Raw genomic sequence first — 27,768 nt, 5'->3', positions numbered from 1 at the left:
GCAGTGAGCTGAGATCATGCCACTGCACTCCAGCCTGGGTGACAGAGTAGGACTCTGTCTCAAAAATAAATAAATTAATACAAATAAAAAAAGACTGCACTCCCACAGATACACACACATGTCATCACCAGAGCACACAGAGGCATGGACACAAATAACCTGATGGACACAGAAATACCCTCAAATGGGAACATGCAAGCGCACACACATACACACACAGCCCATGGCCTTACCATTTACCTGCACATGTGCATTAACGATACTGATGTTCAGACATGAACGCACAGATGTACAGAAACACATATGCAGGCAGTGCTTCCCCAGGTGAGGTATGCTAACTACCAGTGGGTGGTCCATGAGATCACTTTCAATCCTATGTGGATAAACTCTTTTTTTTTTGAGACAGGGTCTCACTCTGTCACCCAGGCTGGAGTGCCAGTGGAGCCATCATGGCTCACTGCAGCCTCAAACTCCCGGGCTCAGGTGATCCTCCCACCCCAGCCTCCCGAGTAGCTGGGACTATAGCACAGGCCATCACACCTAGCTCATTTCTTTTGTAATTTTTGTAGAGGAACATGGGGTCTCGCCATGTTGCCCAAGCTGGTCTCGAACTCCTGGGCTCAAGCAACCCTCCCTCCTCAGCCTCCCAAAGTGATGAAATTACAGGCGTGAGCCCCCACACCCAGCCTATAACTCATTTTTGAAAAATTAATGGTAATGTATTTATTACGTCTATTAAAAAAAATCAGGCTGGGCGCTTTGGCTCAGGGCTGTAATCCCAGCACTTTGGGAGGCCGAGGCAGGTGGATCACGAGGTCAGGAGATTGAGACCATCCTGGCTAACACGGTGAAACCCCATTTCTACTAAAAATACAAAAAAATTAGCGGGCCGTGGTGGCGGGCGTCTGTAGTCCCAGCTACTCGGGAGACTGAGGCAGGAGCATAGCGTGAACCCGGGAGGCAGAGCTTGCAGTGAGCTGAGATCATGCCACTGCACTCCAGCCTGGGCAATAGAGCGAGACTCCTTCTCAAAAAAAAGAAAGAAAAAATCATATATACACAAGAAACTCATGACTTTATAGATATTATTCCTTAGGACAAGGATAAAGTAAAAAAAAAAAATGTGATTTTTTTTCTTTTTCCTCTTCTGGGGATGTTGCCTAGAGGCACTCAGAATATTCCAGCATTTGACATATTGTTGTTATAGGTTTTCCTACGGTACAGCCTCTAACAAAACTAGGCAGTCCTGAGCCCCTAGTAATAGAATTGTTGAACTTTATACCAACAAAGTTGGGAAAGCACCAAAATCTGCATGTGGCGTGTGCCCAGGCAGACTTCAAGGGGTTCATGCTGTGAGTTTCTAAAGTACTTATGAGATTGTCCAAAACAAAAAACATGTCAGGAGGGCCTATGGTGGTTCCACGTGTGCTAAATGTGTTTGTGACAGGATCAAGCCTGCGTTCCTTATGCAGCAGCTGAAAATCATTATTAAAGTGTTGAAGGCATAAGCACAGACTCAGAAAGCTAAATAAAAATTGGGCTGGGGCTGGGCACAGTGGTTCATGCCTATAATCCCAACACTTTGGGAGGCCGAGGTGGGCAGATCATGCGAGGTCAGGAGTTCAAGACCAGCCTGGCCAACATGATGAAACCCCATCTCTACTAAAAATACAAAAATTAGTTGGGCACAGTGGCTCATGCCTGTAATCCTAGCACTTTGGGAGGCTGAAGTGGGCAGATCACAAGGTCAGGAGTTCGAGACCAACCTGGCCAACACAGTGAAACCCTGTTTCTACTAAAAATACAAAAATTAGCCGGGTATGGTGGTGGGCACCTGTAATCCTGGCTACTTGGGAGTCTGAGGCAGGAGAATTGCTTGAACCCAGGGGGCAGAGGTTGCAGTGAGCCGAGATCATGCCATTGCACTCCAGCCCAGGCAACAGTGTGAGATTCCGTCTCAAAACACAAAAAACAAAAACTAAAAAACTCCCAAAATTAGCCAGATGTGGTAGCACATGCTTGTAATCCCAGCTACTTGGGAGGATGAGGTAGGAGAATCACTTGAACCTGGGAGGTAGAGGTTGCAGTGAACGAGATTGTGCCACTGCACTCCAACCTGCAACGAGGGCAACAAGAGCAAAACTCCATCTTAAAAAAAAAAAAAAAAAAGGGCTACGCATGGTGGCTTATGTCTGTAATCCCAGCACATTGGGACGCCGAGGCAGGTGGATCACTTGAGGTCAGGAGTTCGAGACCAGCCTGACCAACATGGTGAAACCCTGCCTCTACTAAAAATACAAAAATTAGCTGAGCGTGGTGGCACGTGCCTGTGGTCCCAGTTACTTGGGAGGCTGAGGCACAAGAATCACTTAAACCTGGGAGGTGGAGATTGCAATGAGCCAGGATGTTGCCACAGCGCTCCAGTCTTTGTGACAGAGCAAGACTCTGTCTCAAAAAAAAAAGAGAAAAAAAAAGCTTTTTTGAGAAATAAAAATTAATTGAAAGACTTTTAAAAAGAGAGTTAATCTAGAGAAAAATATTAAGTAGACAATGGCTCAAGAGGAATGACGATGTGGCAAAAATTGTGACGAAAGTACACAAATGCTGTGTTTGGGAAACACACAGCTAGACACTCATCCAGAAAGGCCTGCCCAGACACGCTCAGCCCCAGACATGCTCAGCTCCAGCCACGCTACCCACCTGCTTGATGGGGTAGAGGGAGCCCACCCTCTGGGTGCCGCTGTAGGTCAGCCAGTTGGTGATCTCGCAGCTTCCCACCAGCCACTGGCGGCCCCGGAAGTCACTGTGTTCACATAGCACCCAACTGGGCCCAGCAGGTGTCAGGGACACAGAGAAGAGCACAGACACACAGACAGACAGGTAGAGGAGGAGACACAGACGTCAAAACATTCTCCACCTCCTCTTCTCTCATGCAGGGATTCCTCTGCCTGGAATAGGGTTCCCAGGGCGGAGAGGAAGGCTGGGAAGTAGATTTGGGGTGTGCAGAGTAAAGTAGGATCCTGAGAAGCCCACCAAGCTGAGGTCTAAGCCCTGAGAGCCAGTGACCCTTCTCAGTCTGCACTTCTCCCTCCTTCCTGGCTTGGAGGGGAGTGGGGCAAAAGTGGGGAGGGGAAAGAGGCCAGAGACCCCCGGGATCTCCGTCTTGCCATGACTCATCCCCACCAGCAGCCCCCGAACCCGTGCCTCCCCTCGGCACTCACACGCCCCCCTTGATCCGCACGGACAGCACGTGGTTGTTGAAGCCCTCGGCTTGCAGGCTCCGCACCTCCCTGCTGAGCTCGATCTCCTTCCCCTCGAAGCACTGGAGTCCATACAGGAAAATTGAAGGCTCTGAAAAGTGCTGGGGCCCAGGAGACAGACAAGGGTGAGGCTCTGAGAGCCCAAGTCCCAGACACAGTCCCACAATCCCAGACACCCAGACTCCCAGATCTGTATGTCAGGCCTTCTTCCCTCCTGAGCTCAGTTCTGCAGGGCCACTGACTCTTGGACGCTGGCAGCCAAGTGTCCCCGATTCTCAGAGGCAGTAAGCGCCAGGCTGGGCCCCCAATTTCCCCCTCAAACCTCCTCTCTGGTAAATAGCACTTCTCAGAACTAACCTGGCACTCTGAGCCAGGATGGAAACCTGGGGCTTATTTTTTTTTTTTTTTTGAGACGGAGTCTTGCTCTTGTTGCCCAAGCTGGAGTGCAGTGGTGCGATATTGGCTCACTGCAACCTCTGCCTCCCGAGTTCAAACAATTCTTCTGCCTCAGCCTCCTGAGTAGCTGCGATTACAGGCACGTGCCACAATGCTCAGCTAATTTTTGTACTTTTAGTAGAGACGGGGTTTCGCCATGTTAGCCTGGTTGGTCTCGAACTCCTGACCTCAGGTGATCTGTCCGCCTTGGCCTCCCAAAGTGCTAGGATTACAGGAGTAATCCTGTAATTACATCACGCCCGGCCTAGATTTTTTTTGTTTTCTTTTTTTTTGAGATAGGGTCTCGCTTTGTTGCCCAGGCTGGAATGCAGTGGTGCAATCACAGCTCACTGTAGCCTCAACTTCCTGGGCTAAAGTGATCCTCCCACCTCAGCCTCCTGAGTAGCTGGGACTCTGCTACCATGCCTAGCTAATTTTTTGTAGAGACAGGGTCTCACCATGTTGTCCAGGCAGGTCTTAAACTCCTAGGCTCAAGTGATCCTCCTGCCTTAGCCTCCTGAAGTGCTAGAATTTATTTACTTAATTTTTTTGAGATGGAGTCTCACTCTGTCACCCAGGCTTGAGTGCAGTGGTGTAATCTCAGCTCACTGTAACCTCCACCTCTAAAGTTCAAGCAATTCTCCTGCTTCAGCCTCCCAAGTAGCTGGGATTATAGGCAAGAGCCACCATGCCCGGCTAATTTTTGTAGAGACGGGGTTTCGTCATGTTGGCCAGGCTAGTCTCGAACTCCTGACCTCATGATCTGCCCGTCTGGGCCTCCCAAAGTGCTAGAACTACAGGCGTGAGCCAACACGCCTGGCCCAAAGTACTAGAATTACAGGCACAAGCCACCACACCTGGCCTCATTCTAGATTTCTCCTTTTCATCTTCATGATAACAATAACAACAATAATACTGATAATAATAGCAGCTCACATTCATCAGGGTTTACTACAGGCCATATTATGCTAAGCACTTTACCTGATCTCATTATAACTCTTCAACAACCCTGTAAGGTAGAAGCTATTATTATCCCCCACTTAATAGTGAGGAAACAGGCTGGAGAGGGTAAATCACTTGCTCAGGGACCTAAAGCTGGGCTTCAGAACCAGGTTTATCTGTCTTCAGAGCCTAACATGGAGTTGCAAAGGTAAATCACTTGCTCAGGGACCTAAAGCTGGGCTTCAGAACCAGGTTTATCTGTCTTCAGAGCCTAACATGGAGTTGCAAAGGACTAGGACCCCAGAACCAGCTGCCTGGGAGACAGCCTGGCTTTGCCTGTTACCAACTATGTGACCTGGAGCCTGTGGCTTAGTTTCCGCATCTGGAAAAGGGAGATAATAATGGGAACACATCTCTCAGCATTGTGGAGAAGATTAAAAGGTTTAGTACGGCCGGGCGCGGTGGCTCAAGCCTGTAATCCCAGCACTTTGGGAGGCCGAGACGGGCGGATCACAAGGTCAGGAGATCGAGACCATCCTAGTCAACCCGGTGAAACCCCGTCTCTACTAAAAAATACAAAAAACTAGCCGGACGAGGTGGTGGGCGCCTGTAGTCCCAGCTACTGGGAGGCTGAGGCAGGAGAATGGCGTAAACCCGGGAGGCAGAGCTTGCAGTGAGCGGAGATCCAGCCACTGCACTCCAGCCTGGGTGACAGAGCAAGACTCCGTCTCAAAAAAAAAAAAAAAAAAGGTTTAGTACATGTGGCAAGCCTTTTTTTTTTCTTTGAGACGGAGTCTTGTTCTGTCACCTAGGCTGGAGTACAGTAACATTCTTGTGGGTTCAAGCGAATCTCCTGTCTCAGCCTCCCAAGTAGCTGGGATTACAGACATGCGCCACCACATCCGGCTAATTTTTGTATTTTTAGTAGAGACAGAGTTTCACCATGTTGGCCAAGCTGGTCTCAAACTCTTTACCTCAGGTAATCCGCCCGCTTCGGCCTCTTAAAGTGCTGGGATTACAGGCATGAGCCACCGTGCCTGGCTGGTGCAAAGCCTTTTAATTGTAAACACCATCTGGCACATACTATGCACTCAGTAAGCATCACCTGTTCTGACTGCGTACTGCCCCCACTGGCCACACAGTCAGTCACCATCCTACAGGTGCTAGCCCCTTATTGTGGTCACTTCCATCCATCTCTTCCTAGGTGAAGGACATCACAGTTCACTCTGAGTCATTGTAGCAGCAACCCCACTGCCTTGCCCCTTCCCATCGGTCTGCGGCAGGCAGGGCCATCATTTTAGCTGGTCCTGTCACTCCTCCCTGCGTGGAACATCACCTTGGCAGCACTGGCCCCTGCCCCACCCAGCCTTGAGTGTTAGTCCCACCATCCCCGCACCACTTCTGTATCTGGATGCACCACTCTGCATGTAATCTTTATGTCTATGGGACCATGGGTTCCTTCCAGGTAGGGCTGTGTCCGATTTATTTCCATGTCCCCAGGTCCTGTCTCAGTGGGTGCTCAATGAAGAGCTAGCAAACTAAACTGGCTTTATAGCCCCAGAGTCAAGGGGACCTAGGGGGGTTCTAAAAACACTGAAGTCAACCCCTGCACCAGCACACAGGTTCTGTGTCCAGAACTCCCCTAGCAGCAACCTCTGCTTCCGGGATTGCCTGGAACCGGACATGGAAACTCACCAGGGATACCTTCTGCAGAGAGCCCAGGACCGTAGAGGCTAGGCAGCCCATGGCCGTGAGAGTGGGGAACTCGCCCTCAGAGAGAATGTGCTGGTCACCCTCGAAGTTCTTCTCATCAAACAGGATCCAGCTGGGGAAGGGGAAGAAATGGAGGGTATGTGAGCCTACCTGTCCTCGGCCTGCCCAGGTTCCCCTGAGATACAGAAGAGGGAATGAAGACTTGATCATGACCCTCTGTCCCAGGGGAGGTCAAGGATGAACAGCCACTACAGCAGCAGGGAATGAGGTCAGACTTAAGAAAAGACAGAATGAGGCCGGGCGCGGTGGCTCAAGCCTGTAATCCCAGCACTTTGAGAGGCCAAGACGGGCAGATCACGAGGTCAAGAGATGGAGACCATCCTGGTGAACACGGTGAAACCCCGTCTCTACTAAAAAATACAAAAATCTAGCCAGGTGAGGTGGCGGGCACCTGTAGTCCCAGCTACTCGGGAGGCTGAGGCAGGAGAATGGCGTAAACCCGGGAGGCGGAGCTTGCAGTGAGCTGAGATCTGGCCACTGCACTCCAGCCTGGGCGACAGAGCAAGACTCCATCTCAAAAAAAAAAAAAAAGACTGAATGACATCATACTGCCCCTATGGAGGGGAATTTGGCAATATTAAGCAAAACTCCATGAGTAATTACTCAGCAATCTCATACCTAGGAATCCATCCCAAGGACACCCTTTGAGAACATGAAATAACACATGCAGGAGGCTATTCATTATAGTACTTCGGCAACAGAGAAGGGTGGAAGCAGCCCAGATGTCCATCAATAGTGGATTGGCTGAATAAATTAAGAAAAAGTGGAGTATAATGCAGCAGTTAAGTGGAATGAAAAAGAGCTCTTAAAGGGATATAAAGTGATCTCCAAACAGATGAAAAAAGCAGATGCATAACAGTGTTTATAGCAAACTTCCTTTAAAAAACTGAGATACAATTCACATGCCATAAAATTCACACTATGTTGTTGTTGTTGTGGTTGTTGTTGTTGTTGTTGAGATGGAGTTTCGCTATTGCTGCCCAGGCTGGAACGCAATGGCGCGATCTCAGCTCACCGCAACCTCTGCCTCCTGGGTTCAAGCAATTCATCAGCCTCCCGTGTAGCTGGGACTACAGGCATGTGCCACCATGCCCAGCTAATTTTATATTTTTAGTAGAGATGGGGTTTCACCATGTTGGCCAGGCTTGTCTGGAGCTCCTGACCTCAAGTGATCCACCCACCTCAGCCTCCCAGAGCATCCTCCCACCGCACCTGGCAAAAATTCGCACTTTTAAAGTGTACAATTTAGTGTTTTTAAAATTATATTAACCTGGTTATAGTATGCTCCCTTTTGTGTAAGAAAATGGAGGAGAAGGAAAACAAAATATAAATATTTGGTTTCTATAGTTATATGGAAATTTGAGTGTATATTTGCTTATATCTTTTTTTTTCTTTTTTTTTTTTGAGACGGAGTCTCGCTCTGTCGCCCAGCTCGCGCAGCTAGTTTTTTTGTATTTTTTTTAGTAGAGACGGGGTTTCACCGTGTTAGCCAGAATGGTTTCTATCTCCCAACCTCATGATCCGCCCGTCTCAGCCTCCCAAAGTGCTGGGATTACAGGCTTGAGCCACCGCGCCCGGCCATATTTGCTTATATCTTAACAACAATAACAAAAAAGCCAGTGGATGAATACACCAAACACCAAACAAACAAACAAACAAACAAAAGATTTCTAACAGGGGGAGAGAGGGAAAAAGGTGGCAGGGACAGAGATGAAAGCTACTGGCTTTGGAATTGTTATAGGCTGAATGTCTGTGTCCTCCCAAAATTATATGCTAAAGCCATAACCCTCAATGTAATGGTATTCAGAGGCGGGGCCTTTCGGAGGTAATTCGGTTTAGAGGGGGTCATGAGGGTGGGACCCATGATGGGATTAGTGTCTTTAAAAGAAGAGAAAGGAGGCCTGGCGCAGTGGCTCAAACCTGTAATCCTAGCACTTTGGGAGGCCGAGACGGGCGGATCACGAGGTCAGGAGATCCAGACCATCCTGGCTAACACGGTGAAACCCTGTCTCTACTAAAAAATACAAAAAACTAGCTGGGTGAGGTGGCGGGCGCCTGTAGTCCCAGCTACTGGGGAGGCTGAGGCAGGAGAATGGCGTAAACCCAGGGGGCAGAGCTTGCAGTGAGCTGAGATCCGGCCACTGCACTCCAGCCTGGGCGACAGAGCCAGACTCCGTCTCAAAAAAAAAAAAAAGAAGAAGAGAAAGGGGCCGGGTGCGGTGGCTCATGCCTGTAATCCCAACACTTTGGGAAGCCGAGGCGGGCAGATCACCTGAGGTCGGGAGTTCAAGGCCAGCCTGACCAACATGAAGAAACCCCATCTCTACTACAAATACAAAAATCAGCTGGGTGTGGTGGCGCATGCCTGTAATCCCAGGTACTTAGGAGGCTGAGGCAGGAGAATTGCTTGAACCCAGGAGGCAGAGGTTTCAGTGAACTGAGATTGCGCCATTGCACTACAGCCTGGGCAACAAGAGTGAAACTCCACCTCAAAAAAAAAAAAAAAAAAGAAGAAGAAGAGACAGGAGCTCCTACTCTCTTCACTACACGAGAACACAGTGAGAAGGTAGCCTTCTGCAAACCAGGAAGAAAGGCCTCACTGGGGAAGTGAAGTGGCCAGCACTTGGATCTTGAATTTCCTAGTGTCCCGAACTGTGAGAGAATAAATTTCTCTTATTTAAACCACACAAACTATGGTATTTTGTGATAGCAGCCTGAGCTAAGGCAGGAACCACGTAAATATTTCATGTAATAATTATTATTTTAGACATAAGATCTTACTCTGTTGCGCAGGCTGGAGTGCAGTGGTGTGATCATAGCTCACTGCAGCCTCCAGTTCCTGGGCTCAAACAATCCTCCCATCTCAGCCTCCTGAGTAGGTAGTACTACAGGTGCATGACACCACACCCACCTAATTAAAATTTTTCTGTTGAGACAGGGTCTCCTTGAACTCCTCCCAAAGTGCTGGGATTACAGGCATGAGCCACCGTGCCCAGCTTCATGGCAATTATTCATAGGAAAACAGAATTAGGGCCAGGTGCAGTGGCTCACACCTGTAATTCCAACACTTTGGGAGACCAAGAAGGGAGGATTGCTTGAGCCCAGAAGTTTGAAACCAGCCTAAGTAACAAAGTGAGACCCCCATCTCTAGAAAAAAGTTAAAAAATTAGCTGGGCGTGGTGGTGTGCACCTATGGTCCCAGCTTCTCAGGAGGCTGAAGCAGGAGGATCCCTTGAGCCCAGGAGGTCAAGGCTGCAGTGAGCTGTGTTCACACCACTGCACTCCAGCCTGAATGGAAAGTGAGACCCTGTCTCAAACAAAAACAAAATGAATCCAGAAATAGATAAAAATGAAAACTATTCCTTAAAACTGAAAATCAATTAATGAACCTAACTGTATATTAGGTTGACATAACTACACACACAAAAGTATTATTTCAAATGTGTTTAAGACACAGTAATTTGAACTAATACATAACAAATAGCTTATAGGTGAATATCCTGAGGACAAAAAGAACCACAAGAGGCCAGGCGCGCTGGCTCATGCCTGTAATCCCAGCACTTTGGGAGGCTGAGGGAGGTGGATCACAAGGTCAAGAGTTTGAGACCAGCCTGACCAACATCGTGAAACCCCATTTCTACTAAAAATACAAAAATTAGCTGGGCATGGTGGTGGGCACCTGTATTCCCAGCTACTTGGGAGGCTGAAGCAGGAGAATTGCTTGAACCCAGGAGGCGGAGGTTGCAGTGAGCCGAGATAGCGCCACTGCACTCCAGTCTGGGTGACAGAGCGAGACTCCATCTCAAAAAAAAAAAAAAAAAAAACCACACAGGAAACTCCCAACAGCATTCAGTGGTTTTTACTATTAGTTGTGATATGGGCATTATAACTTTGAAACACCTAGCATGCAGATTTTGGTCTCTTTTTTTTTTTTATTTCTTTTTGTCGCAGATTTTGGTCTCTAAATACCATTTGCCACTAAAAGGAACCAGTGTTCCATGGCAAATAGCCAATTCTAGATTTGGAGCAAAAAAGAATGTACAAAGTGATCCTGGAGTATCTTATATCAAGAAAATTATCAAAACTACTAGGGTCGCCAGGTGCAGTGACTCACACCTGTAATCCCATCACTTTGGGAAGCCGAGATGGGCGGATCACCTGAGGTCGATAATTCAAGACCAGCCAGACCCACATGGAGAAACCTCATCTCTACTAAAAATACAAAATTAGCCGGGCTTGGTAGCGCATGCCTATAATCCCAGCTACTTGGGAAGGCTGAGGCAGGAGAATCGCTTGAATCCGGGAGGCAGAGGTTGCAATGAGCTGAGATCGCACCATTGCACTCCAGGCTGGGCAACAGACCAAAACTGTCTCAAAAACAAAAACAAAAAACAACAACAACAACAACAAAAACTACTGGGGGTCGGCCGGGCATGGTGGCTCATGCCTGTAACCCCAGCTCTTTGGAAGTTGGAGGTGGCAGATAGCTTGAGCCCAGGAGTTGGAGATCAGCCTGGCCAACATGACGAAACCTGGCCCAAGAACCTTATTTGGATGCTGAGAAAAACAAGTTAATTTCACAAATGTATTTTTGAGACAATAGGAGAAATCTGAACACGGACTGGGTATTGGGTAATATGAACAAATTGTTATTAATTTTATTAGATGTGATAATGACTTCTGGCTACGTGGGGAAAAAGTTATTTCATATTAGAGACACACGTTGAAGTGTTTACCCATGAAATTTTACGTTGGGTCAAGGATTTAAAATATTCCACTGAAAATTTAAAAGAGCACACGGATAGAGGAAATACGATTTATCTTTATATTATACAATCTACCGTTTTACATTTTCCATTAAAACCTTATTTTCTTTTGTTTTAAAATTGAAAGGCGCAAGACAGAACAGCTCATCCCAAGGTAGCCAAAGGAAGGAAATTATTTGAAAGACTCTCCTCCTGCAGCCCCGCCTCTGCCCCAGCGCCCCCAGCCCTTCACCCCTCCACGTCCTCACCTGCCGCCGTGGACTCTGCAGGACTGAGGTCGGAAGGAGGCGGGCAGAGCGGCCTGGTCATCTTCGAAGGAGAAGTGGTCGCCCAGAAAGTCGGGGCGGGAGAAAAGCTGAATCTGGAGGCAGAGAGGGGAGATGAGGGGAAGAAGGGCGATGGAGTAGGGCCGAGAACAGTGGGGAGGGGAGAGGTTTGAAACGAGGGGAGAGACGGAAGCCCAAAGACTCCCTGCGGAGTCCCCGCCTTACCTTTGAGACGAAGTGCAGATCGTGCTCCCCGACCTGAAGGGAGGGACCGATTCGAGAATTAGGGAGAGTGCCGGTCCCTAGCCTCCGCTCCTCTAGGTTTCAGTACTGCCCACCCCGCGGCCGCACCCTCGGCCCCACCCCCTCCCAAGGCCCCGCCCCGAGCGCCCAGACAGGTCCTCCAGCCCGCTACCTCTGCGTTGTGGCGGGGCGCACCCGAACTCCAGGTCCCGCCACCGGGGAGGCCCCGCCCCCCGCGGCCGGCACGCACCTGTAGGACCGGCTGTAGCGAAGCGAGGGCGCTGTTGCCCGCGCCCCAGTCCTCGCAGTTACGGTACACGCCCTTCTCCAGCACGTACTGTTCCCCCGAGAAGCCCACCTCCTGGTAGGCCACCCACCTGCAGGAAGGGCGAGGCGCGGGTCAGCTGGGACAGAGCCTGCACCTCTCCTGGAACCGCCCCCGGCTCGCCCGGGCCCGACCCGCTCCCGGAGCCCGGGTCACTTACACGCCGCTGAGCACGTGGATGGCCTGTGTGCTGGGGCCGTGTTGCACCACCTCCACATCCGGCAATGCCCTGCTCACCTCCACGCCATGCCCCTCGAAGTCCATGGCCTCAAATAGCACGACGGCCGGGTCCCCAAAGTCCTGGGTTCCCAGGAACAGTCAGGTCTTTCCCGCCCACAAACCAAAACCCCTGGGAGTGCCCAGACCCCAGGGTCACAGGCCACCTGGGGAATTAGGGGTGAGGCTGTCAGTACGGCCTGGAGAAGAGCAGCAGGGGGAAGAGAGGCTAGACCTCCGGGAACACTTCCAGGGAGAACACGGAGAGGGGGTACAAATTCTTCCCTCCACAAATTGCACTGGGGGAGGTCTGCCTGGGGCCAGAGGCAGAGGGATGGGCTTACCGTCCGGATGACCCGGAGGGAGGTCAGCAACTCGTCATAGCCTCCCCAGTGTGACCAGTCTGGGTATTCCCCCTCCTCCAGCAGATACTGGTGGCCCCGGAAGCCCTCCTTCTCGTAGCCCACCCAGCTGGGAAAAGCAGAAGGATGGACAGGCAGGTTCAGTCATAGGAGGCCCATGGATGAATGAGACAGCTGTCCCCACCCCTACGCAGCCCAGGTCACTCCCCACTCCCAAGGGTAAAGGCCAGTGGAGGTGATGAAATGGAAGGAAGGGTCCTGAGTTCTCACCAGCCCCCGAGAACTCTCAGGGACCCCACAGAGGCCAGGTGGGGGCTCTGGCTGTCCTCTGGCTGCTGAAGGTTGTAGATGTCCCGGCTCACTTCCCAGCTGCGGCCCTGAAAGCCGGGGGCCTCATACACCACAGCCTGGGGGAAAACGGGTGTCAGGATGGCAGGGAGTCATCTGGACCCAAACACACTCAGCCAGCTCAGGAATGGCTCCGCCCAGCATCAGGCCAATGTGGCACCCCCTAGTCCTCCCACCTCCTCATGGAACTCCATCCCCTTACCCAATTCCTGTCTCTACTCTGACCTCTGACCTTCTTACACATCAAAAGCAAGTTCCCAGTGAGCCTATCAGGTCCCATCTCCCTAGACCCAGCTTCTGGCCCCCAGTGCCCTCCTCTCTGGATTTCCTGTCCAGACCGTGATAACCAGACACCTGCACCCCACGACCAAAGGCCCTCTTTGGCTCTTAAGCCCAGACTCTTACCCTCGGCTCCCCTGGCTTCTCCACACTTGGGCAGCCCTGCAGAGGAGACAGAGCTGAGACACCAGCCCAGAGATGGGAAAGACAGATGGGGCTGGGGATCTAGGATTTTCTTGATCCTGAGAACCCCAACCCCATGTCTTCCCTCTTCCCCCACCTCTTAGGTTAATCCTCCCTCTCCTTCCACTCCCATTCCCAATAGAAGCTCCCAGGAAGGAGTCTCCAAGGGGTGCTGTTTTAACTTCATTCCCCGGCCCTTCCCACAGACTGCAGGACCATGTTACTTGGGACAAGGGGCAGAGCCTAGACCTCCTGGCCTGTGGGTGTGCCCTGTTCTTTACCAATCTCATGGGCTTCAGGGAGCCCACGCTGGGGTCCGATGTGCCCCAGGCCTCTGAGGTGGGGTACTCTCCAGGTTCCAGGATGTAGGGAGTGTCTTCAAATAATGGTTTGGGGTACAGTAGCCACCTGGAGGAAGGCAGAGAGGCTGCTGCACCCCAGACTTCAAGGGACACAGATTGGTGGGTGGGAGGGAAGGTTTAGAGGGGAAAAGGAGGTTTTCTGGGGAGGCTCCCATCAGTCTCGTATAATCTCTTACAGTAGCCACATTGGTCTCCCTTCCTCTGGCTTTGCCTTCTCTAATTTCACACAACAGCTGGAGCATTTTTCTCTAGCACGCGTGGAAAACTGCTTCAGCAACCCCAGTAGTTCCCTGTTAGCTTCACAATGAAGCCCGGCTATGCAAAGAGGCTCTGCAATCTGGCCTCCTCCTTCCTGGGACTCAGTTCTTCCCACTTGTTGCTCACACCGGCTAGACTGAAAATTTGAAGCTTAACCCTCTCCTCTCTGGGCCTTTGCATGTGCTATTCCCTCTGCCAGATACACTCTTTCCCCCATTCATTCAGTTGACAAATATTTAGAAGCATCTGCTGTGTGCCAGACCCTGCTACAGGCATCAGGAATAGAGCAGTGAACAAACATACAAAATCTCTGCCCTCATGGAGCTTAGATTCTTGGCCAACTCATCCCGACATGGTGTCTCCTCCTCCAGGAAGGTTTCTCTGACTTCCACACTCTGCCTCTCATGGTATGGTGTCTTTCTGTGCTCCCTCACCCCAAAAATCTGAATTGCTATTGCCTGACCCTGCCAGTGGACTGAGCACTCCTGAAGGCAGGAACTGTGTTCTGTCACCTGTGTCCCCAGCACCCAGCACAGTGAATGTCAAATGAGGAGATTCTAGAATAGACCAGACTCACAGTCCTGCAGAGACAGTGGCGGATGCCACCTGCAGGGGCTTCTCCAGACCCTGGGAATTCTTCAAGGCCTCTCTTAGCTTCACTTGCTCCCCGCTGAGGCCCTCCTCAGAGAAGAGGCTGATTTCCGGGGTGCTGTAGTCCTATGGAAGGAGGGGGGAAATTAAATATATATAAACAGCTGGGCATGGTGGTTCACGCCTGTAATCCCAGCACTTTGGGAGGCCGAGGTGGGCAGATCACCTGAGGTTAGCAGTTCAAGACCAGCTGACCAACAAGGAGAAACCCAGTCTCTACTAAAAATAAAAAATTAGCTGGGTGTGGTGGTACATGCCTGAAATCCCAGCTACTTGGGAGCCTGAGGCAGGAGAATCGCTTGAACCTCGGAGGCAGAGGTTGCGGTAAGCCAAGATCAAGCCATTACACTCTAGCCTGGGTAACAAGAGTGAAACTCTGTCTCAAAAAGAAAAGAAAAGATACATAAATAGCCCCCTTGGACAATACCCCGCCTCCCCAAGTCCATTTAGCCAGGGCTCCAAATAGCTTCTGGGAAAACCTTTGTGGCCATTCCCCCAGAGACCAGGAAAGTGACTAGGGTGGTCTTTGGAAGGTCAACCAGCCAAGCCTGAGACCAAAGCCCATGCTGGTCCCTTGCTGAACCTTTGGGACCTGGGACTAAAGTTCCCGGGAGACCCTGCAAAGTGCCAGGCCCATAGCCTTGCCTCTGGGTAGCCTGACTTCCAGCCTGGTGGGAGGATGGGCAAGATGGACAGTCACTTCCTGAGTTCCAACTTTGACCCCTCCTTTAGGTACGATTCCTGCCTCTGTCCAGACTGGCTTTGCCTGCACCTCATCCCAGGAAGCAGCAGATCCTCTTTGTATTCTGAGTGTTTCTTCCCTACCAGGACCATTTTCATTCACTCACTCATTCATCAAATATGTACGAAGCATCTACTGCATGCAAGGCACTGTGCTAAGGTCATGTCCTTCCCTATCTCATTTAGTCCTCCCAGTGGGTGTTATTCATCCAGTCACAGGTAAGGAAAGTGAGGCTCGGAGAAGTTAAGCAATCTGCCCAAGGTCACACAGCTTGTAAGTAGCAGAGCAGTATAGTTTTTGTTCACTGTTGCAACCCAGCACCTCCCATGTGCTTGGCACACAGCAGGCACCCAATCAATGCTGAATGAATCAAAGGAATCCAGAAACATCTGACTTCAAAGCCTTTGCTTTTCTCTTATAGTCATTACCTCCCACATGAAGTTAAATTTATTGTCGGAAGTTCATAATTAATTGTCCATAAACATTTGTGTGTTTCTGGAGAGCCTTTGTTTCTTTTTTGAGACGGAGTTTCGCTCTTGTTGCCCAGGCTGGAGTGCAGTGGCGTGATCTTGGCTCACTGAAACCTCTGCCTCCTGGGTTCCAAGAGATTCTCCTGCCTCAGCCTCCCAAGTAGCTGGGATTACAGGTGCCCGCCACCACGGCAGGCTAACTTTTTGTGTTTTTTGTAGTATAGACAGAGTTTCATCATGTTGGCCAGTCTGGTCTTGAATTCCTGATCTCAGGTGACCCACCTGCCTCAGCCTCCCAAAGTGTTGGGATTACAGGCATGAGCCACCACGCCCAGCCTCTGGAGAGGCTTTGAAAACTGTCCCCTCCTCCTGGGCCACTGTCCTAGTTAAGGCTAATGAGCTCTCGTCATCTCCTACCAGGAAGATTGCAACAGCTCTGGACTCAGTTATTCATTCTTTCATTAGAAACAAAAATCAGGCCGGGCGCAGTGGCTCACACTAGTAATCCCAGCACTTTGGGAGGCCAAGATGGGCAGATCACGAGGTCAAGAGATTGAGACCATCCTGGCTAACACGGTGAAACCCCATCTCTACTAAAAATACAACAAAATTTAGCCGGGCGTGGTGGCAGGTGCCTGTGGTTCCAGCTACTCGGGAGGCTGAGGCAGGAGAATCGCGTGAACCCGGGAGGTGGAGATTGCAGCGAGCTGAGATCACGACACTGCGCTCCAGCCTGGGTGACAAAATGAGACTCTGTCTCAAAAAAAAAAAAGAAACAAACAAACAAAAATCAAACAAACCAAAAGAACCAAAATGGGCCGGGCGCGGTGGCTCAAGCCTGTAATCCCAGCACTTTGGGAGGCCGAGACGGGCGGATCACGAGGTCAGGAGATCGAGACCATCCTGGCTAACACAGTGAAACCCCGTCTCTACTAAAAATACAAAAACTAGCCGGGCGACGTGGCGGGCGCCTGTAGTCCCAGCTACTCGGGAGGCTGAGGCAGGAGAATGGCGTAAACCCGGGAGGCAGAGCTTGCAGTGAGCCGAGATCCGGCCACTGCACTCCAGCCTGGGCGACAGAGCGAGACTCCGCCTCAAAAAAAAAAAAAAAAAAAAAAAGAACCAAAATGCCCGATAGACACTGCTTTTAGAGTCATTGCTCTTCCTTCTGATGTCAAGCTTAATTTTGGTAGTTTATTACTATGCTGTGAAAACAATATTGTTGTTTTCACTTTACAAACATGAAATTATTATTATTAATTATTATTATTATTTTGAGACAGAGTTTCACTCTTGTTGCCCAGGCTGGAGTGCAATGGCATAATCTCAGCTCACCACAACCTCCACTTCCTGAGTTGAAGCGATTCTCCAGCCTCAGCCTCCTGAGTAGCTGGAATTACAGGCACCTGCCACCACACCTGGCTACTTTTTGTATTTTTGGTAGAGACGGGGTTTTATCATGTTGGCCAGGCTGGTCTTGAACTCCTGATCTCAGGTGATCCCCCAACTTGGCCTCCCAAAGTGCTGGGATTATAGGCGTGAGCCACCGTGCCTGGCCTTTGAAATTATAATGTTAACTTTTCAAACCACAGAGCCCTTCCTCAAAAATCAGAGGTGCCCCTTGGCTGGAAAGCACAGCCCATCCTGGTCTCCCTCCCTCCAGGATCCCTCTTTTTTCTACCTGGCAGCCAGTGGGATGTTTATAAATCCCTAGTCTGGTTATATAGCATCCCTGCTCCAAACCCAATCCTTATAGCCTAGCTTGACTGTAAGTCCTGCAGGGCAGAGAGGGGTTCTCTCCCCACTGCCCATTGCCTGGCACTGGTGCCTGGCACATATTAGACATGAGTGAGGATCTGTGAGCAAATGAATGAGCAAACATGCCTGGCACCTCAGGTCTGACTTGGGGCCTGCAAGCTGGCCCCTGGGGGGCAGGTAACCCAAACATCCCCTCCCAACTCGTCTCTGCTTCTGTCTCCCCTTCCTGCTTGAGCATGCACTCAAACTTCCCCAGGCTGCTTTCCCAAGCTGAGCTTGGCCTCAAGCCAGGCTGCCCATTTCCCAGAATCTTTCTTCCCCAGTCAGCTCCATGGTCAGGAATCTACAGACCAGTCCATATTAAGCCCCTCTGCCCGCTACCCCCATAAGATCTCTCCCAGGAATTTCTTTTCAAATGGAGTCTCACTCTGTCACCCAGATTGGAGTGCAGTGGTACAAGCTAGGCTCACTGCAGCCTCCGCCTCCCGGGTTCAAGTAATTCTCCTGCTCAAGTAAGCCTCCTGAGAAGCTGGGATTACAGGCGCATGCCACCACACTCTGCTAATTTTTGTATTTTTAGTAGATACAGGGTTTCACCATGTTGGCCAGGCTGGTCTCCAACTCCTGTACTCAGCCGATCCACCTGCCTTGGCTTCCCAAAGTGCTGGCATTACCGGCATGAGTCACTGCTCCCGGCCTCGCGGATTTCAACTCTAGGCACCTCGAGGTCGTCTCCCACCTGCAATTCACTCACCCAGACAACCCTCCTTAGGGAGCCGATGCCTTGGGGACTCCACTTTGTCCCTGGGGTTCTGAGTTCCATGTCTCCTTCAGGCAGGACCAGCTTCTGACCCCGGAACTCTGGCTCTTCGTACAGCACCCAGCTGTGGGCACAGAGATTCCAGGGTCACAGACGGGGAGGAGTATGTGCCCAGGGCTGCTGGGTAGCTGATGGGGTTTCTCCCAGGCTGGCCTGGTCACTTCTCACTCCCCTCTGAACCCCCCCGGGTTCACAGCCAGGCGTCCTGCTGGGCACTCCCCACTCACCAGCCTCGAACTACCCTTATGGAGGCTACAGGGGCCCAGCCTGAGGCATCAACAATGTCTCCCCAGACCTCCCTGCCACTGCCTTGGCAGCCAGACTCCGAGAAGAAGATCACCTGAGAAGGCACAGAGGGGTCCTCAGGCCCTGATCCCAGGCCCCTGCCTCCTGCTGCCCCCACCCGCTTGCCCCCACAGCCCTACCTTTCCAGGCCTGGTGTTCGGCTTGCCCTGGGTCTTTAAGGCTGGGCTCTGAAACGGAGGCAGGTGATAAAGTAAGTCCTGTGGTGTCACCTCTTTCCTGCCTCCCCAAAACCTGCCATTCCAAAGATCCCACATCCTCCCTATTGACCTCCACCCCCAAGGAGCTGGTGCATAGAGGATGCTCACACTTGTTCCCAACCCCTAGAGGACTCATCACCCTGTCCCAGGAGCTCGGTGCTCATCACCCGCCTTCCTCAGCTCCCAGGATCTTGGAGCCCCCGTGCCCTTTGGAATCCACAGTAGGGATAGGGAGATTGAGGCCCAGAGAGATGTGGCTTGCACAGGCCAACTGAACCAGACTTCAGACAGAAGGCTCTGCCCCCAGACTCTGACTCCCAGCACCACTCTCTTCACACCACCCAAGGCCTCACTTACCCACCCCTCTAGGGGCAGGGCACAGGCAAGCTTCTCCGTCAGGGATGGTCTTTCACTGCAAAGCAGGGGCAACTGTCCTGGCACCTTCCTGAGCCCCGGTGCCCCATGGGGCAGCAGGGCAGATAGTTTTGTGCCCAGCGGTTCCGGGGTGGAGGCCTCCTTGGTGGCAGGCACCAGACTGCCGAAAAGAAGGCTGCCTCCGAGACGGGAAGTGGGTCTGCTGCCTCCTTGCAGTTCCAACCCCAGCTCTAAGTGGGGGCCCTTGGTTCCTGCTACATGCTTCTTCATCATCTCTAGAGGAGAGCAGGAGACCTGGGTGGGCCTGGCAGGGTGGAGGTCCCAGGAGGGGTTGGGCCCAGCTTTCTCCTGCCTGCGCTGAAGCTTCTCGTCATCACTTAGATAGGGATTCTCTGGTTCCTCCTCCTCCTCCTCCTCTTTCTCTTCCAGTGAAGGCACCTCCTGAGGGCCGGGGCCCAGCACCCATGGCCCTGGCTGGTCCTCCTCAATGGCAGGCAGTGTGGCATACATGGACAGGTAGGAGGAGCGAGGGGCTCGTGGCAGCCGGTGAGTGCGGAGGATCTCAGGGGGCTCCATGCTCCGCAGGGTATCCAGGAATATCTCCAGGTCAGTGGCCAGGGCCACCTCATCCTCCTCCCTCAATGTCTCTGGGCACGTCTTGCCCTCGGTGGGGTCAGAGACAAGCTGGGACTCCGTGCTGGCCTCTGCTCCTGTTGGCACTGGGGCAGGGGTGCCTCCTGGGCTGGGGGACACTCTGTCCACTGAGGAAGATGGGGCAGGGAGAACAGCAGGGTCCTGCACAACCTCTTTCTGGGTGAGAGATGAGATGGGGCTCCCTTCAGAGTCCTGGACCCCCTTGTCCTGTTTGGGGAGTGAGGTGGCAGGAGCAGCTAGGTCTTGAACAGTCTCTTCCTTAGAGAGGGGTGGAGCAAGGCTGCCTGCAATACCCTGGACAGCCTCTTTTTGGATGCTAGGGCTGCCTTCTGGGCCCTGGACAACCTCAGTTGACTTGGGGGATGAGGCAGCAGGAGCACCGGAGCCCTGCACCACCTCTTTCCGGGTGGGGGACGAGGCAGCAGGAGCACTGGACCCCTGCACCACCTCTTTCTGGGCAGGAGATGAGGCAGCAGGAGCACCAGGGCCCTTCACGACCTCTTTCCGGGTGGGGGACGAGGCAGCAGGAGCACCGGACCCCTGCACCACCTCCTGGGCGGGAGATGAGGCAGCAGGAGCACCAGGGCCCTTCACGACCTCTTTCCGGGTGGGAGACAAAGCATCAGGAGCACTGGACCTCTGCACCACCTCCTCGGTGGGAGACAAGGCATCAGGAGCACCGGACTTCTGTACCACCTCCTTCTGGGTGGGGGATGAGGCATCAGGAGCACTGGGGCCCTTCAAGACCTCTTTCCGGTTGGGGGACGAGGCCGCAGGAGCACCAGGGCCCCACACCACCTCCTTCTGGGTAAAGGTGAGGACAGGGACATTTTCAGAGTTCTGAACAAACTTATTCCTTGGGGACGATGGAGCAGAAAGACCTCCTGGGCTGGGGACATCCTTCCTTCTTATAGAGGATGGAGCAGGAGGTTGTTCAGGGACTGTCACATGCTCCCTCCTCACCATGGGCAGGACGGTGGCAGCAGGGGTGTCCACAAGCCCTTCCCTTTTTATAGGGGGTAGAACAAGGGGAGTGAGCTGGGCCCTGGCGTGAGTGGGCACCACAGGCTGCTTTGTAGGGTGGGCTAGGCTTGGAGAGGGGACATGGGTCTGGAGTCTGGGAGAGGAGGGGACTGATGCTTGACCCTGAGAAGTCTGGAGAGGGAGCTCAGTGGAACTGGGGGCTCCCAGCACCTGCCAGAGCTCACAGGCCCTGGCATCCAGGGCTCTGCCCTGGTCTCGATCTGGACAGGCTGCAGGGACATCCTGATTCTTAGGAGCACTGGCTGGGATGCCTGTAGAGACCAGGGCAGAGCTGTCTTTAAGCTCTGCTGTCCCGGTCTCAGGCAGCTGCCTCAAGGCTGTCCCCACTATGCTGCCCAGACCTGTGCTTCTCGGCACTCCAGCTGTGGGCCTGGGCAGGTGGCTGGCAGGGGGGCTGTGCCCAGCAGGTACGAGGTTACTTAGCACTTTCACAGCCTGGCTGCGGCTGGGCGAGCCTGGTGGGGAGCCCACTACCACTGGCTGCACCATGCGGGCGACCTGACGGCCCCGTGGCAGGGCCTCGCCTGAGGACATTGGCCTCACAGTCACAGAGCTGCTCACCCGCCGGTCCACATGACCTCTCGCCACCGTGGTGGTCCGCACGGTGCGTGTCACTCGGTGTTCCTCGAGGCTCCGGGAGCTCCCACTGGTGAGACCTACACCTGGGTGGGGACTTGGCTCTCGGGGCCCAGGCAGGGAAACCAAAAGCTCAGTCCTGGCCATAGCTCCCACACGTGGGGGCTCAGTCCTGGGATCTTGGCGGCTGCCATCACTCTGGTCCACAGCCTCCTTCAGCCTCTGCTCAGGCCTTTTCTCCTTGGGAGGTGGTGTGTACTTCTTGGAAAAGATGGGTCCATGGCTCTGGAAGTTCTTGGAGCCAGCCGTATCCCGAGGGCCCTGGCAATTCACGGTCTCTTCTTCCTGTGTTGCAAAGCCATTGACTTCCTCTCGACGGCTGAACTCAAACATCTCCTGGGGGGCTTCCATCTGGGCCCCTGACACCAGGGACACCTTGTGAAAACCATGTTTGATCTCTTCCTGGGCAGGGGGCCGCTGCCGCCATGTCAGTGTGGCACTTACCACTCGGGCCTTGGCCCGGGCCATGGGCCCACTTGCCTCCTCCATGTGGGGCCCTGGCAACCTGTCTGGAGGCGTCCTTGTCCCACTGTGGTCCAGCTCCCTGCAGAGGAGGAAAAGAGATGAGGGTCAGAGGGTGGTGAGAGTGGCTTCCCAAAGTGCAGAATAGCCACCCCTAGCCCAGTCAGGCCAGGAACCTCAGGCAAATCGCTTGGCCTTTCAGGTCATTGCTGTCATCTGTGAAATGGGCATGGTAGTCTCAACTCTGATTTGGTTGATCAGAGCTCCTCATCCATCCCTCTCCCTGACTTTCAGGTGATCTCCTAGGTCAGGGTCCCTCAAAGGTGAAGCTGAGGCCTGAGCCCAGACGGAGAGAAAAGAAAGAAGGCAGAAGGGAAGATGCAGCTGACCCACAGATCTTTGGGGGCGCTAGGACTCTGCCCACAGAGCCCTAGGTCTAGTCCCCCAAGAGCTGAAAACTAGAAAGCCGAAAACGAGGCAAGCGTTGTTCTAACTCTTTTCGGGAAATATGGGCTCTGGCCTCAAACAGAGCTGGGTTCCTTAGTTGCTCACTAGCTGGCCATTTCTCCCCTTCAAGCATCAGGGTCCTCAGCCACAACACTGGAGTCTTGCCAGAGTCCAGTAAGAGAAGCAATGAAACCTCCCCCTGTCTTTTTTTTTTTTTTTTTGAGACAGGATCTAGCTCTGTTACCCAGGCTGGAGTGCAGTGGCATGATCATAGCTCACTGCAGCCTCAAACTCCTGGGCTCAAGTGATCCTCCTGCCTAGCCTCCCAAGTAGTTGGGACTACAGGCACATGCCACCACACCCAAAATACTCACTTTATAACCTAAAATGCTGGCTCATCAACTTTCTGCTGTCACCTTGGAGATTTGTAACCAAACGTTAGCAGGTGTGCACACGTGTATATGGGCATGAGCACCTGCTGATGGTCTTCAGAGCACAGGGGCAGGTGTAGGTCTAAATGGAGCCTCTCAGAGCTGGGTGCAGTGGCGCACACCTGTAATACCAGCACTCTGGGAGGCAGAGGCGGGAGGATTGCTTGAGGCCAGCAGTTCTAGACCAGCCTAGGTGACATAACAAGACTCTACAAGTCTCTACAAAAAATTAAAAGAATTAGCCAGCATTGTGGTGTGTGCCTGTAGCCCTACCTACCCTGGAGGCTGAGGTGGGAGGATCACTTGAACCCAGGCTGCAATGAGCTATGATCATGTCACTGCACTTCAGCCTGAGTGACAGAGAGATCTTATCACTAAAAAAAGTTATTATTATTTTTTGAGATGGAGTCTCGCTCTGTCGCCCAGGCTGGAGTGCAGTGGCACGATCTCAGCCCACTGCAACCTCCTCCTCCCAGGTTCAAGCAATTCTCCTGCCTCAGCCTCCTGAGTAGCTGGGATTACAGGCATGTGCCACCATGCCCAGCTAATTTTTGTATTTTTGGTAGAGACTGGGTTTCATCATGTTGGCCAGGCTGGTCTCAAACTCCTGACCTCAAGTGATCCACCCGCCTCGGCCTCCCAAAGTGCTGGGATTACAGGCGTGAGCCACCACACCCGGCCTTATTTTTGTTTTTATTAAAAACTTTTTTAAGGCCGGGCACAGTGGCTCACACCTGTAATCCTAGCACTTTGGGAGGCCGAGGCAGGACGATCACCTGAGGTCAGGAGTTTGAAACCAGCCTGAACAACATGATGAAACCCAGTCTTTACTAAAAATAAAAATATTAGCCCGGCATGGTGGTGGGCACCTGTAATCCCAGCTACTTGGGAAGCTGAGACAGAAGAATCGCTTGAACCCCGGGGGCGGTGGTTGCAGTGAGCCAAGATCACGCCACTGCACTCCAGCCTGGGCAACAGAGCAAGACTCTGTCTCAAAAAAAAAAAAAAAAGGTAAATAAATGGAGCCCCTTGGGCTCCATTAGGGACTTGGGCTTTACAATGCACTCTTCCCTCGATTCTGTCCTCTGTGATTATTTCCCTACTGAAGGTTAAGAAACCGAGGGTCAGAGGAGAGGAGTGACTGGCCCAGGATGACACAGCTATGAGGTTGTCAAGCAGGGATTTAAATTCCCATCTTCTGAATTCCTATCCAGGCATCCTCCCTCCTACCCCCAGGCCACGGCTCTAGGGCATGTCCAGTGCTCCTGTGATCGTCCTCAGCAGAGCATGTCTCATCCTCCGTCCTGGAGGGGTGGGGCCTGGGTCTGGTTTCTTTTCTGACTCTTCCTTAATCTCTCTGGGTCTCCATAGCCTCCCTTACTAAATGTAGGATAATATTAACACCTGCCGAAGAAAACCTTCTAAGCTTCTGCTATGGCTTGAATATTTGTCCCCTCCAAAACTCATGTTGAAACTTAATCCCCAGTGTGGTAATATTGAGAGGTGGGGCCTCTAAGCAGTGATTGGGTTATGAGGGCTCTGCCTCATGAATGGATTAATACATTCATGGATTAATAGATTAATGGTTTAATGGATTAATGGGTGATCGTGGGAGTAGGACTAGGGCCTTCTTTTTTCTTTCTTTTTTTTTTTTTTTTTGAGACAGGATTTTGCTCTGTTGCCCAGGCTGGAGTGCAGTGGCACAATCTCAGCTTACTGCAACCTCTGCCTCCTGGGCCCAACAGTCCTCCCACCTCAGCCCCCGGAGTAGCTGGGACTACAAGCGTTCACCACCATGCCTGGGTAATTTTTGTATTTTTTGTAGAGATGGGGTTTCACTATGCTGCCCAGGCTGGTCTCAAACTCCTGAGTCCAAGAGATCTGCCCGCCTCCGCCTCCCACAGTGCTGGGATTACAGGTGTGAGCCACTGTGCCTGACCGGACCAGTGGTTTTATAGGAAAAGGAAGGGAGACCTGAACTAGCACCTCAGCCCCACTGCCGTGTGATGCTCTGAGCCCCCGGGGGACTCTGCAGAGAATCACCAACAAGGTTCTCACCAGATGCACCCCCTTGACCTTGGGCTTCCAGGTTCAGGTATTCCATTATAAGCAACAGAAAACAGACTAAGCTCCCTAGGAACTCTCATGTGAATTTATCTGTTTTAATAGTTACAACAACAACAACAGCCATTTGAGGAGGGCTTACTCTGCCAAACGCCTTGCTTAGTGCTTTACATTCATTGTCCCATTGAAGCCTCAGAAGAACCCCACGAGCTTGAGACCTCATAAAGAATAAATTATTAATAAATTAGATCATACATTCCCATTTTGCAGATGAGATTTTTTTTAATGCTCAGAGAGGTTAAGAAACTTGTCCAAAGTCACAGAAGAGCCAAATCAAAACTTGAACCCCAACCCTAAGTGCTTACCCACCATACCAAACTCCCTAATATATGTATCCTATAACTGAGTCTCTGGTTTGGGGGTTTACATTTACAGGGAGCCACATCAGTGCTGGAGGGCCTCTCCACCCCCACTCCCTGACTCCCAAGCTACACTGACCAGGGCAATCCTATTCTTAGACCCCACGAACCCCAGAGAGGTCAGCCTGTCCAGCCCCAGTCTTTGGGCCTTCTCCATGAGGCACCCCCCAGAGACCCCACTTGGGGCAGGAAATGGGCCCACTGCCCCCACTCCCCTCCCCCGTTTCCCATTGTCCTCCTTCCTGAAAAGCTGGTGGAATTCAGAACTTTGACCCTTCCCTGTGGCCCCAGCAGTGACTCAGGTTTTATGAGGGGCAGAGATGAAAGAGACTGAGGCCCTGGGAAGCCTGACCTGACTCCAGGACCTCTGGTGGCTGTGACAGTGTCAGGGACAGGGTTCCTGGAGGTGGGGACCCTGGAAGGTGGAGGAGTTAGATAGAGCCCTGGTCCTTTTCCCAGGCCAGGGCTTCCTGAGAGCAGGACATAGCCAGACACCAAAGGCTCTGGATTTTAGCCTCTCACTGAGGCCCCAACCCACTCCCCGGTCCCCATTAGGGAGCTCCCTTTTTCCTCATGCAACCCCTGCCCTCCTCGCTGGGACTCCCCCCAAATGAAGTTTGATGCCCTCGCTGAGCCCCTCCTAAGCCCCTGTCCACCTGCCTCCCACTCTCTGAGCTTCCTTGTCCCTGATGGTGCTTATAGTAAGTGACAAAGCCTGAGCTCTAACTCATTCATTCATTCAATTACTCACTCATTCAATGCTAATTGCGTCACAGGATGTGCTTTGGCTAGACTCAACCAGAGCCAACTTTCTCATGAAGAGTGGCATATTAAGAAACCAGGGGCCAAGGAATTAGACATAAAAACAGGGACATTTGGCCGGGCGCGGTGGCTCAAGCCTGTGATCCCAGCACTTTGGGAGGCTGAGACGGGCGGATCACGAGGTCAGGAGATGGAGACCATCCTGGCTAAAACGGTGAAACCCCGTCTCTACTAAAAAACACAAAAAACTAGATGGGCGTGGTGGCAGGCGCCCAGGAGGCGGAGCTTATAGTAAGCCAAGATCGCGCCACTGCACTCCAGCCTGGGTGACAGAGCGAGACTCCGTCTCAAAAAAAAAAACAAAACAGGGACACTTGGAAAGCGCCATAGGCATCAGGAAAGCGACAGGAGAGCAATGTTAAAGGAAGCAGCCAATCATCAGATCAGATATTGTCAATGACCTCCTACTAATCAGAATTTAACATCTTTCTCAACCAGCCCAACCCCTGGACAACACCCTTGATAGCCAGTCATTCCACAAGCATGTGGTCATTGGCTTCTCCCTGCGTACCTCCAGGGACAGGGAGGTCACCACTTGACAGTTCACCTGCCCCGTCCCTGAACAGTCATGACTGCTAGAATGTCCTTCAGACTCTGCTGGAATGTGCCTGCCTATAGATGCCCCCTTTTGTCCTTGCTCTGAAGACATACCCCAACACAATGACCCAGGATGCCTCTCCTGGGCCAGCAGAAGGGCCCATTCCCAGAGCCCTTTCTTCTGCAGGGCCCCAGACCAGAAGTGGATTTGTTGGCAGCGTGACCTGTGACCTCCAAACAAGGCGTGTGGAGCTGGGAAGGGAGAGGCTGAGGAGGGGATGGGGGGAGTGTGGGAAAGAGCCTTGTCTAACCCAACAAGTCCTGGATTCTCCCCACTTACCTGTGAGTCACCCCCAAACTAGGCCAAACCAGTCCACAGGCCCACATGCAGGCAAACACATGCTGTGTCACACAGACGCAGGCACAGACACACAGACAGATGCCAACACAGACCCACAATCACACAGGCACAAAGATACATCTAGATGCCTACAAAAATATACACAGAGACACACACACAAATACACACTCACCCAAGAAATACAAACACACACAAGCACTCAGAGCCACAAGAGACACACAAATCACGTACACACAGACAGAAACACAGACACAATGACACACACGTGCACACATTCACAATACACACACAGTCAATTCACAGCCACAAGCTCTCTTCTCCTTGAAATTCACCTACCCCTGAACGTGGACACATACGCTTGGATGCTCAAGTATCTTACACATTCCCACTGGCAGTCCCAGCTATGTCCCCCTCTTCCCAACTCCCATATTTGCCAATCTTGGCCCAGAGAACCTTCTCCCAGGAAGGGGACATAGAAGGATGATGTTTCTGGAGGTCACCTGCTCCCCACTCTAAGTGAGCCCTAGCCTCCCACCTGAGTCTGTCATTATCCA

The 27,768-nt window shown here is 52.1% G+C and overlaps 1 protein-coding gene across 2 annotated transcripts in view; it reads right to left on the bottom strand.

Moving 5' to 3' along the window:
* Nucleotides 1-27,768, bottom strand: part of CRYBG2 (crystallin beta-gamma domain containing 2) — a 40,527-nt gene that overhangs the window by 4,271 nt on the left and 8,488 nt on the right. Inside the window, exons 4-19 of one of the 2 annotated variants that reach the window (XM_033227648.1) lie at nucleotides 19,320-22,215; nucleotides 18,885-18,932; nucleotides 18,687-18,799; nucleotides 18,394-18,523; nucleotides 14,596-14,735; nucleotides 13,680-13,806; nucleotides 13,342-13,377; nucleotides 12,859-12,995; nucleotides 12,571-12,697; nucleotides 12,171-12,310; nucleotides 11,936-12,062; nucleotides 11,668-11,700; nucleotides 11,425-11,537; nucleotides 6,333-6,462; nucleotides 3,222-3,361; nucleotides 2,701-2,824 (exon numbers count right to left, since the gene is read on the bottom strand). In XM_033227648.1, the coding sequence (XP_033083539.1) occupies nucleotides 2,701-2,824; nucleotides 3,222-3,361; nucleotides 6,333-6,462; nucleotides 11,425-11,537; nucleotides 11,668-11,700; nucleotides 11,936-12,062; nucleotides 12,171-12,310; nucleotides 12,571-12,697; nucleotides 12,859-12,995; nucleotides 13,342-13,377; nucleotides 13,680-13,806; nucleotides 14,596-14,735; nucleotides 18,394-18,523; nucleotides 18,687-18,799; nucleotides 18,885-18,932; nucleotides 19,320-22,160 (4,506 nt within the window). In that variant the 5' untranslated portion in view covers nucleotides 22,161-22,215. The remainder of the gene's footprint in view (nucleotides 1-2,700; nucleotides 2,825-3,221; nucleotides 3,362-6,332; nucleotides 6,463-11,424; nucleotides 11,538-11,667; nucleotides 11,701-11,935; nucleotides 12,063-12,170; nucleotides 12,311-12,570; nucleotides 12,698-12,858; nucleotides 12,996-13,341; nucleotides 13,378-13,679; nucleotides 13,807-14,595; nucleotides 14,736-18,393; nucleotides 18,524-18,686; nucleotides 18,800-18,884; nucleotides 18,933-19,319; nucleotides 22,216-27,768) is intronic. The other variant, XR_004441016.1, reaches the window with a different exon arrangement.

Source organism: Trachypithecus francoisi, unplaced genomic scaffold (genome assembly GCF_009764315.1).
Source record: "Trachypithecus francoisi isolate TF-2019V2 unplaced genomic scaffold, Tfra_2.0 Lachesis_group12, whole genome shotgun sequence".
NCBI classification, from domain to species: Eukaryota; Metazoa; Chordata; class Mammalia; order Primates; family Cercopithecidae; genus Trachypithecus; species Trachypithecus francoisi.
The sequence above is the reverse complement of the archived record's forward strand: the minus strand, read 5'-3'. Positions and strand labels throughout refer to the sequence as shown.